The 12,392-nt window shown below is 44.4% G+C and overlaps 1 protein-coding gene across 1 annotated transcript in view; it reads right to left on the minus strand.

The window, feature by feature from the left end:
- The window catches only part of SLC6A7 (solute carrier family 6 member 7), a 30,988-nt gene extending 19,073 nt beyond the window's left edge, over nt 1-11,915 (minus strand). The window contains exon 1 of the mRNA XM_081180750.1: nt 11,758-11,915. Within this exon, the coding sequence (XP_081036876.1) occupies nt 11,758-11,787 (30 nt within the window). The 5' untranslated portion in view covers nt 11,788-11,915. The remainder of the gene's footprint in view (nt 1-11,757) is intronic.
- Between the last annotated feature and the right edge of the window lie 477 nt (nt 11,916-12,392).

Here is a 12,392-nt window from a genome sequence, read left to right on the forward strand (position 1 = left end):
GCAGAGTGTTTGAGCATGAGCAAAAGGAAGAAGGCAATCCTTAAATCAAGCTGGCCCCAGATCATTTAAGGCCTTAAGGTTAAGACTTCAAATTCAGCCTGGAACTAAAATTCATGTTGGTACAACTGGAGTATCACTGGCATGACAAAACATCATACCAAGGCAGCTGCATTTTGAAGCAACTGAAGCTTTCAAGTGCTTTGGAAAGGCAGCCAGCCATGTATGGAACAGGTTACAATGATCTAAACTGGGCACAACAGGGGCATGAAGAACTGGCCAGGTCTTCTCCAGCTAGGAACACAACTGATGCATCAGCCAATTATGCTGAAAAACGCTTATGGTCACTGAGGGCACCCAGGAGCATTGCAGGATCCAGGAAACTTCCAAAAGTGTCTATGCGATCATTCAGGAGATTGCAGCCCCAACCAGATCAGAATGATCACCTAATTCGGGTTCAGTTGAGCTTCAAACCATGTCTTTACCCATGCCCATTACCTGATTTAGTTTCCCTGCACCCAACTCCTATTTCAGGCATAGGCAAACTTGGCCCTCCAGATGTCTTGGAACCATAGCTGTCAACTTTTCCCTTTTCTTGCGAGGAATCCTATTCGGAATAAGGGAATTTCCCTTAGAAAAGGGGAAACGTTGACAGCTATGCTTGGGACTACAACTCCCATCATCCCTGACCACTGGTCCTGTTAGCTAGGGATGATGGGAGTTGTAGTCCCAAAACATCTGGAGGGCCGAGTTTGCCTATGCCTGTCCTATTTGATGAAGAGGTCATCTGCACATGGGCTACCATCAGTGCATGTGCAATGGCTGTCTCAGATGTACACATCTCAGCTTAACCACAGCTTACGTTTTCAAATCAAGTGGAAGGTGGTTTAAGGGGAAATGCATTGAACAAGAGAATTTCTCAAGAAACTGCAGGATACAGATGGGTTTTGGCCAATATCATGTGTACTCAGTTTCACTGTTCCAGTAGTGGGAGTGCACTGAAGCTGGAGTAAATGGTATCCAAGTGTACACAACCTAAGTCTCACCATTACGCAATGTAAACCTCCAGTTTCTAAACCTCTTGCAGTAACGGCTTATATTTTTCCAGGATTTTTGCTGAAGCAATGAGATCTTGCAATCATTCCCTTGTAAGAAAAAGGAGTGAGGCAGCACACAGAGAAAGTAGGACAAACTAGCTGGGTGCAATGGAATCTGTGTTCTAAAGCAAGTTGGGGTGGGAAAATGCCTTTAAAATAAGCGGCAAATGTATTTTAAAAATTCTTAGCTGAGTAAGGTGTACAAGGAAACTATTATTTTTATTATTATTATTTCATGTTCTTTATTCAGCTCATAGTGGTGAGGAGGAATGGAAGTTCCCCCAGAATATCTGCTTTATATACATTATTTACACAACAAGGAAACTATGATGACTTTTTTCTATTGATATAATAATAGTGTCTGTGTGTGCATACATACATGCATGTATGCACTTAAGAAAGCAGTAAATTTTAAGGAGGTTTTCTGTTTTACAAACAATTTTAACTTATACACTTCAGTGATTAAGCAGTATATAAATAGCTGAAATAAAGAAATCATTTCAGCGGGCATTGTAATGCTTTTCTAGATAGATAGATAGATAGATAGATAGATAGATAGATAGATAGATAGATAGATAGATGATAGATAGATAGATATAGATGTAGGTTTTGGTGTCTTCGGGTGTCTTCCCGTGTAAGAGTTGGGGTGTCTAGGCGACGTTTCGACGAGGTCTCACTCGTCATCTTCAGGCTGGTGCTTTCGGCTTCTTGTTACTGGAACAGAGCAGGATCTCAGTGTTTGAGTTCCTATAAATACTGTTGAGGGGGTGTGGTGCAGAGAAGAAGTTCCCAGGTTATTGTGCCTTTTCTTCTTTTGTTCCTTAATTACTTGGGGGATATCTTGAGTGATATCTTGAGTGATATTCTGAGTACCACTTAGGTGGGTCATTAAGTGTGGATTAGTTGCTATAGCTTTCGTGTCTTGACCTTTTGAGCTTGTGAAGAGATTTTTCTGAGAAGATGGCTGTACTGCACTGAGTTGTGCTCTGGCTTGGCTTCGTGTATAGGGGCGAGCTGTGGTTTTGTGCCCTGTGCCAGCCAGATCTGTGTAGGGATTGCAGGGGGGTGCAGCATCCGGAGGTGCCACTATGGTTTGGCTACCGGATGGAGTCTGTAATTTATCTGTGGAGAGGGTCTGGGTTTGGGTCTGGTGTGGTTGATAGGTGATGGCGTTCTGTGTGCCTCTGGTCCTGGTGTCGGTTTTTGTGGGGAGGGCTAATTTCCAGATGTCTGGCAGGCGGGACGTGTCGTCACGCTTGTTCATGTTGTGAGGGTGTTTCTCTATCTCGATGGCTTCCATGATTATTCTCTTGTGGTGATGTTCCATGTTAAAGAGCAATTTGGAATCTGCAAAATTAATTTCGTGTCCTGTTTCTTTCATGTGTTGGAAAAGAGAGGAGGTTTTTTCTTCTTTTTTGACGGCATTCTTGTGTTCTGCGATACGTGCATTTATTCGTCTGTTTGTTTGTCCAATGTACGTGGCTGGGCAGACTTTGCAGGGTATTTCATAGACCCCTTGGTTTTCCAACTGGATTTTATCTTTGGGGTTTCTGAGGATATTGGCTATTTTTTGGTTGGTGCAAAAGGCTGTTTTGATATTGTGTTTATGGAGGATTTTGCTGATTTTGTCTGTAGTGCCCTTGATATAAGGAAGGAGGGCCATGCCATTGTTTTCTTCTGTGTCTTGGTTTTTGGGGGGTGTTTCTTTTTGGATTAGCTTCGTAACCCTGTTTTGCTGGTATCCATTGGCGATTAACACATTTGAGAGATTCTGTAACTCAGTTGTCAAGTGGTCTTTGTCAGCCAGGCGTTTGGTTCTGGAGATGAGAGTCTTGGCTACGGAGTTTATTTGTGCAGGGTGGTGGTGTGATTGTGCATGTAAGTAGCGGTTGGTGTGTGTTTTTTTCTGGTAGATAGTGTGTCCTAGGGAGCCATCAGGTTTTTTGTAGATTAGGACGTCAAGGAAGGGAAGTTGGTTGTTGGCTTCTATTTCCATAGTAAATTGTATTTTGGGGTGTAGGCTGTTGAGATGTGTGAGGAAGCTGTCTAGTTTTTCTTTCCCGTGTGGCCAAATTACAAAGGTGTCGTCAACATATCTGAGCCAAAGTTTGGGTTTGTGTTCTGACTTGTCTAAAGCATTGGTTTCAAAGTGTTCCATGTACAAATTTGCGATGACCGGTGAGAGGGGTGATCCCATAGGCGCTCCTTCTATCTGTTTGTATCTTTGTCCATTGTGGATGAAGTACGTGTTGGTTAGGCAGTGGTTGGTCAGGTCCAGGATGTATTTGGGGGGATTGTATTTGTTTTGAATGGCTGTCAAGGCTTCATTAATGGGCACTTGAGTGAAGAGAGATACAACATCGAAGCTCACAAGTAGGTCATCGGGATGTAGGTTTTGCTTCTTTATTGTTTCTATGAACTGGAAGGAGTTAGTAACGTGTGAAGCGATGGATTCTGCATAGGGCTGAAGTTGCTTAGCGAGAAATTTAGCGAGATTTTGTAGAGGTGAGCCTATGGAGCTGACTATTGGTCTGAGTGGTGTTCCTTCTTTGTGTATCTTGGGGAGACCGTAGAGTTTGGGGCATCTGGATGATTTTTCTCTGGGGATGATTCTTAGCTGGATTTCTTCACTGATAGGAGAGGCTTTTATTTTGGATTTGGTGGTTTTTTCCAGATAGGTGGTGGGATCTGTTTTTATAGGTTGGTAGGTAGGGTCTTGGAGTAGATTTGATAGTTTTGCTTGGTAGTCCGATGTGTTCATCACAACAGTGGCATTACCTTTGTCTGCTGGGAGAATGATTATGTTGTTGTCTTTCTTCAGGTTGGTGAGTGCTTTCTGTTCTTCTTTGTGTAAATTGCTTCTGGGTGGTTTGCTGGAGCAGAGGATGTTGGTGACTTCAAGTCTGATTTTATTGGCTTCATCTGGGTCGATTTTGGTTAGGCTAGCTTCGACTCCGCATATGATGTTTTCCGTGGGGATGCGTCTCGGGGCGACTGCAAAGTTGAAACCTTTGGAGAGTACTTTGGTTTCAGTTGGGGTGAGGATCCTGTCTGATATGTTATGTACTGTTTGTTTCATGGGTTGTTGTGGAGGGTGGCTGGGCTTCTGGCGTTTCTCTAGTTTGTGGAGTTTGTTGGTGTGTCTGTCTGTCTTATGTGAGGTCTCAGTTTCAGCTCTCCAGACGGCTAGTTGTTTGCATTTGTCCCAGAGTGCAGGGTGGATTTTGTTACAAAGTTGCCGGGACAACAACTTAATTCCCACATGCTTCCAACTTAAATTCCACTCTAAAACCCCAGCTACCGAAAGGATCCTGAAACGAACTGAACTATCCCTAATCAGAAACGAAATACATAAGAAAAGATACCTACTAAACCAAACCAACAAAGATCTGCTCACTCTTCACCTCAAACTCTGTAACAAAATCCACCCTGCACTCTGGGACAAATGCAAACAACTAGCCGTCTGGAGAGCTGAAACTGAGACCTCACATAAGACAGACAGACACACCAACAAACTCCACAAACTAGAGAAACGCCAGAAGCCCAGCCACCCTCCACAACAACCCATGAAACAAACAGTACATAACATATCAGACAGGATCCTCACCCCAACTGAAACCAAAGTACTCTCCAAAGGTTTCAACTTTGCAGTCGCCCCGAGACGCATCCCCACGGAAAACATCATATGCGGAGTCGAAGCTAGCCTAACCAAAATCGACCCAGATGAAGCCAATAAAATCAGACTTGAAGTCACCAACATCCTCTGCTCCAGCAAACCACCCAGAAGCAATTTACACAAAGAAGAACAGAAAGCACTCACCAACCTGAAGAAAGACAACAACATAATCATTCTCCCAGCAGACAAAGGTAATGCCACTGTTGTGATGAACACATCGGACTACCAAGCAAAACTATCAAATCTACTCCAAGACCCTACCTACCAACCTATAAAAACAGATCCCACCACCTATCTGGAAAAAACCACCAAATCCAAAATAAAAGCCTCTCCTATCAGTGAAGAAATCCAGCTAAGAATCATCCCCAGAGAAAAATCATCCAGATGCCCCAAACTCTACGGTCTCCCCAAGATACACAAAGAAGGAACACCACTCAGACCAATAGTCAGCTCCATAGGCTCACCTCTACAAAATCTCGCTAAATTTCTCGCTAAGCAACTTCAGCCCTATGCAGAATCCATCGCTTCACACGTTACTAACTCCTTCCAGTTCATAGAAACAATAAAGAAGCAAAACCTACATCCCGATGACCTACTTGTGAGCTTCGATGTTGTATCTCTCTTCACTCAAGTGCCCATTAATGAAGCCTTGACAGCCATTCAAAACAAATACAATCCCCCCAAATACATCCTGGACCTGACCAACCACTGCCTAACCAACACGTACTTCATCCACAATGGACAAAGATACAAACAGATAGAAGGAGCGCCTATGGGATCACCCCTCTCACCGGTCATCGCAAATTTGTACATGGAACACTTTGAAACCAATGCTTTAGACAAGTCAGAACACAAACCCAAACTTTGGCTCAGATATGTTGACGACACCTTTGTAATTTGGCCACACGGGAAAGAAAAACTAGACAGCTTCCTCACACATCTCAACAGCCTACACCCCAAAATACAATTTACTATGGAAATAGAAGCCAACAACCAACTTCCCTTCCTTGACGTCCTAATCTACAAAAAACCTGATGGCTCCCTAGGACACACTATCTACCAGAAAAAAACACACACCAACCGCTACTTACATGCACAATCACACCACCACCCTGCACAAATAAACTCCGTAGCCAAGACTCTCATCTCCAGAACCAAACGCCTGGCTGACAAAGACCACTTGACAACTGAGTTACAGAATCTCTCAAATGTGTTAATCGCCAATGGATACCAGCAAAACAGGGTTACGAAGCTAATCCAAAAAGAAACACCCCCCAAAAACCAAGACACAGAAGAAAACAATGGCATGGCCCTCCTTCCTTATATCAAGGGCACTACAGACAAAATCAGCAAAATCCTCCATAAACACAATATCAAAACAGCCTTTTGCACCAACCAAAAAATAGCCAATATCCTCAGAAACCCCAAAGATAAAATCCAGTTGGAAAACCAAGGGGTCTATGAAATACCCTGCAAAGTCTGCCCAGCCACGTACATTGGACAAACAAACAGACGAATAAATGCACGTATCGCAGAACACAAGAATGCCGTCAAAAAAGAAGAAAAAACCTCCTCTCTTTTCCAACACATGAAAGAAACAGGACACGAAATTAATTTTGCAGATTCCAAATTGCTCTTTAACATGGAACATCACCACAAGAGAATAATCATGGAAGCCATCGAGATAGAGAAACACCCTCACAACATGAACAAGCGTGACGACACGTCCCGCCTGCCAGACATCTGGAAATTAGCCCTCCCCACAAAAACCGACACCAGGACCAGAGGCACACAGAACGCCATCACCTATCAACCACACCAGACCCAAACCCAGACCCTCTCCACAGATAAATTACAGACTCCATCCGGTAGCCAAACCATAGTGGCACCTCCGGATGCTGCACCCCCCTGCAATCCCTACACAGATCTGGCTGGCACAGGGCACAAAACCACAGCTCGCCCCTATACACGAAGCCAAGCCAGAGCACAACTCAGTGCAGTACAGCCATCTTCTCAGAAAAATCTCTTCACAAGCTCAAAAGGTCAAGACACGAAAGCTATAGCAACTAATCCACACTTAATGACCCACCTAAGTGGTACTCAGAATATCACTCAAGATATCACTCAAGATATCCCCCAAGTAATTAAGGAACAAAAGAAGAAAAGGCACAATAACCTGGGAACTTCTTCTCTGCACCACACCCCCTCAACAGTATTTATAGGAACTCAAACACTGAGATCCTGCTCTGTTCCAGTAACAAGAAGCCGAAAGCACCAGCCTGAAGATGACGAGTGAGACCTCGTCGAAACGTCGCCTAGACACCCCAACTCTTACACGGGAAGACACCCGAAGACACCAAAACCTACATTCCTGTACCCGTGAAAATCTACGAAAGCATAGATATAGATATATATATATATAATATTATATATTACATTCTGTGCTGTCTGAATAAAAGAAAACCTTACACAACTACTTACCTTTGATTGCTTAATCTCTCCCTTCTACCCTCATCCTGTCATACTCCCTTTTGTCTAAATGCCCTTCATCATCTATGAGACTACTGTGAGTAAGAAGACTCTAAGCTTGGTCCTTGGTTATTGTTTTCTTATCAGTGTCAGTATCTCAATGGCTCTCTCTCTCTCTTTTTTACTGCCCCAAAGCAAAGCAGAGGCATAGTATGAAGAAGGCAGTTAACGAACTAGTGTTTATTGTTATATCCAGTCACATACATAAATTACTTTGTGAAAATGTCCACATCACAGCTTATAGTCACTTGCACACACTTTTGGACTCAAGGGAACTTGCTTGCCAAATATGTACGTAATTAAGATGGGAGAGGGGAAGGGTGCCCGCAGAGCTTGAATTTTAGCCAGGGATCCCTCTATTTGTTTATTTATGTAAATAAATTTACATAAATTTATTTATGTAAAAATATATATATCAAGGCAGCTTACAACAAAAATACACAAAACAATACAGTAAAAAGCATATTAAAAAGTTAAAAACAGAAATCAATTAACCATTGTGGAAAGATGTATTCTTAATTGACTGCATAAGCCTAGCGAAATAAAAAAGTTTTCAGCAGGTGTTGAAAAGTTGGAACAGAAGGCACCTGCTGAATCTCTAGTGGCAGAGTGTTCCACAGGACTGAGCCAATGATATGAAAGGCTCTATTTCTTGTTGTTATCAAGAAGGCCTCATAAATTTGAGGAACGACCAACAATGCCCCTGCAATGAGCTCAATGACTGAGCTGGGATATAACAGTTCAGGTGATTCCTGAGGTACCCTGGACCTAAGTGTTTCAGGCTGGCTTTGTAAATTAATACAAGGATCTTGACCCTGGCTCTGTAGCAGATGGGCAGCCAGTGCAGCTGTTTTAACTATGGTGTCACAGGTTCTCGGCCAGATGCCCCCATCAACAGTATGGCTGTCATGTTCTGCACTAGTTGGACCCAAGGGCAGCCCCATATGGTGCACATTATAGTAATCCAGCCTGGAAGTTACCAGTGGCCAGGCTATCTCTCTCCAGGAAGGCCATAGCTCTATGGCTCATTCCTGGAACCTATATACTATGCCATGGGATGTCTAAAGAAAGAGTATGCCTCTAAGCATATGTAGAGTACATATGTCTCATACCTGAGAGCAGTTTCTAGCACCTGGCTATCTACAAATTGAGCACCGGGAAGGGTTAACGAAGAGTTATCCCACAACTGAAGTAATATGAATCAGCCTAAAGTTCATTCTGACAAAGACCCTACCCCATTTTTTGGCCAAGGCCACTTTCCACTGAGTGTGATCACTGTTATACTTTGGAGTGACATGTTTGTCTCTCCGTGCTACAATCTGGTGCTTTCTTTAGAATCCTGGTGGCATTCTGAGCATCTTTGCTTTTAATTTTTCTTCGGCAGCCTTCTGTTCCTGAAGAGAGAGAAAATCAATCACACACACCATCGCTTGGAACAACAAATTGAGGGGAGAAGCTTTTCTTCCCAGGCTGCAAAGTTTAAGCATTGTGGTTAATCTATAATGCCAAACTCTGCTGGGAGACTGAGAGACTCCAGCACAGGTTCCTCAGCAGGAAATTTTTAACAGCTTTGTGCCGTTCCCTTCTCCTGTCCTTTGGACAGCTAGGTATTCTATGAAGGCATCCTCAAACAGAAATAGTTCAGAGTAGAAAAAACAAGGGCAGATTCAGAGCGAGAGGGCTATCCTTCAGATAAATGAACACTGGATAAGCTAGCTTTGGATATATAAAAAAAGAAAGTATATGGTGACTATTGTGGTAAAAAGGCAAAAAGGACAAATATTATTATTACAATACACACCAGATAAATGTGATAGACCGCCTTTTGGAATATGAAAAACATTTTTTAGAGTGTGTGTAAGCCCCACAAAAGTCTTTATTTTACCGATTTAGGTCATCAGTCCCACATTGCACTCAAGAACACTGAGTTACAGGAGAGAGAGAAAATCCCTCACTTTAAGAAATGCATCTGTGCCACATCTGAGTCACAAGCTGGCAGCTGGAGAAATCAGAAGACACCCCCCCCCCCCGAAACACTTCAAAATGAATATTTTTCTCCACAGTTTTTGGGAGTGTCCCATTTTGTAGACCTTGACTTCAGATCTGGTTGGAACCAGATGTGGTATGTAGTAGCCTCCCCTTACTCTACATTAGCACGGTGTAATGATGCCATATCTTTCATTTCCTCAGTTACACATTACAGGGAGAGAGAAGGCGGATCTTAGCATTAAGTTACATTTATGTGAGATGTGTGTGTGTGCACACATGTGCATAAAAAAGAGGGCTTATCTCTGTTGTAGAGCAGCTGCTTATGATATTAAACTTCAGTTTGAAGCTGGTTTAATACCTTGCCTTGTTCTGAAGCTGCTGAGATATTATTGTCTGAACCCCGTCAGTGTGCATGCCACACACAAAAGTTGTGGGGAAAGCAGACACGAGGTAGTGTCCTGGGGATTAGATAAGTTCATGCCTCTCAGAGTTGTTCAGATCAATTGGCTGAGGCTGCATGGCATCTCCACCACTCTGTGCTGGTGAAGGCTCATTATTTGGTGAAATGGCGGTACTTTCACCTACTTATCCAGCACCACTAGCCCAGAAACAAATTGTTTTTCATTTCTCTCAAAATCTGGGATGGGAGGTGGAGACTTGGACTAGAGAAGGCAGGAAGCCACCTTGAAAGTCACTAGAGCAAAACAAGGCTCACTGCTTCAGCAAAATCATAGCAAATCCCCATTTAGACAAGTATTCCCCATAGCTCCTGACTTGAATCTTCTGCTGCTGTCTTAATGGGATTGCTTTATTGTGCATTTTGACTGTGGATTTTTATTCTAACGTTTTGATTAAATTGTTTCATTGCGCATTTTAATTAGGGGGTTTTCTTGGCGGTTGTAACTTGTTTTTTTTAAATTTGCTTTGCCTGCTACCTGCCGCAATGAGAGAGCATTTTGGTCCAAAGACTAGCACTAGCACCAGATTTAGGGTGGTGCCAAACCAAGGGGGCTCAAAACTGAGAAGATCCATTTTGGGGCGCCAAATGTTGGCCTCACACAGGACGTCATATTACAAAATATTACCAAAGTCCACCCCTGCTAGCACCAGTCAGAAACAGGATGGATGGCTTTGCTTATAGACTACCTGTCCCTGCAAATCTTATGAACTTTCTCAGACAGCGCACTCTGAATGGTGGTTGGAGTCTTGTGGGATTTTCTGCCTCAAGGGCCAAAATAACTTGGCTGGCCTTGAACCGGGGTGGGGGGGGTACTGGGTGCTATTTACTGCTCTACCTTCATTTACTGCAAAATGTATTGGAACAGCCAACAGTGGAGTCAGAAGTGAGAGATATGGTGAAAGATAAATAAATGAATAAACATTAATGCATTTATATCCCAGGGTGGCATACAGCGCATGGTCCTCTACTCCCACTCCATTTTATTCTCACATCAATAGGTTGTGGTTAGGCTGTAACTGGCCCCAAGTGACCTTTGTGGCTGAGTGAGGATTTGAACCCTGCTCTTTCAGTTCCTACCTGGCACTCTAACCACTATGCCACACTGACATGCTTATGTAAGAGATTCTGCCTGGGTGATGTAAAAGTGGGAAGGGGAAAGGGGAAAAGAATCACTGCCAGAAGAAGGCTTTCCAGGGGGAAAGAGGGAGGAGCTGGCCGGGTGATGCAAGCCGAGAGGGAGCGGATATGGAAAGAAGCAAAGAGGGGCTTGATAGACCTGACCCGGTTTCCTGCTCCAGCCATGTCCGATGTGAACCTCTCTAGCCTGTCTTCCTGGGCGCTCTTTCCCTTTTAGCACCTGTTGCACATAGGATGCAGTGGGAGGACAAGCACTGATGCAAACACTACAGGGGACTTGCAATCCTCTCTCTCCCCACCCAATTGTTCCGTACCTAAATCCCACCCCCAGCCATATAGCATGCATCATCCCCTGGTGGAAACACCTGCCTTCCAGAGGAAAAAGAAACACCTGCGTGATGAGGCTGGCTGGTGAAAAGCGGGTGCACTCAAGTATAGGCACAGCCCCCCCCCAGCTTGCTAATTAAAGAGAGTGAGAAGAGCTGGCTGTGCAATGACAGCCAGCCAGCCACCCCCGCCTCCCACCTGCCCCACCTGCTGCTTCCTGGGGTCCTGCCAGGGGCAGAAGGTGTCGTCGCTCTCCACCTTTAGCAGCAGACAACCTGCTACTCTGGAGGGTCTGGGTCCCAGAGGAAGTATCCCCTGCCAACCTTACCTGGGGGAAAGGATACAGGGACTGTGGGATGTGCAATCCTGAGCCTGGATTGTTTTGCCATCCAGAAAAAGACACCTGCTAAAGCTCTCTTCCCCTGATACACACACACACACACACACACACACACACACACACACACACACACACTCACTTTCTCCTTTTGTGGCATCTAATTATGTGCCTCCGGTACAAGCTGCTCGCTGCCTCCTCGTCTTACCTTCTGAGGATGGTGCTCCTGGTTCTTCATCGTGGAGTCGCGTTGCTATGCACTCCTTCTCCCTCCCTGCAGTTCGCTTGTTCGCACTCTGGCTCTTCCACTTGTTCCAGAGATGCGCGCTCTCTCTCTCTCTCTCTCTCTCTCTCTCTCTCTCTCCCTCCCTCCCTCCCTCCCTCCCTCTCCCTCCCCCCCTTCTCTCTCTCTGCAACAATAGGGAAGACAGAAGGACCATCCAGATAAATAGATCAGCAAGTGAGCAGGAGAAACCTTCCCTGTCTCTGTATGTTTCTGTCCCTCTCTGGACCAGCACAGAGTATGTTGTTACCATTAGCTAGCTAGAGAATGAGGCAGAATGAGAGTGAGCTGCCAGGGAGGGCTAGCAGCAGCAGGTTGGCTGTTTGGCACACAGCTCTGCTTCGGAGTCAGATGGAGATTGCAGGCTGTGTCAAGCAGTAAGTAAAGAGGGGACAAATGCCTGGAGCAGGAGGTTTGCCAGTGGCTAACAGGACTTTTTGTCTTTTTGTATACAGAAGCAAGTGATTATGCCTCTCAATACCTGTTTCTGGGGATCAAGCAAGATGCTGGGACTGTTGCTTCCATGTCTGACTTTGACGATTTCCCAGAGTCATCTTGGT

Source organism: Podarcis bocagei (genome assembly GCF_964188305.1).
Source record: "Podarcis bocagei genome assembly, chromosome: 2".
In the NCBI taxonomy this organism is placed as follows: domain Eukaryota; kingdom Metazoa; phylum Chordata; class Lepidosauria; order Squamata; family Lacertidae; genus Podarcis; species Podarcis bocagei.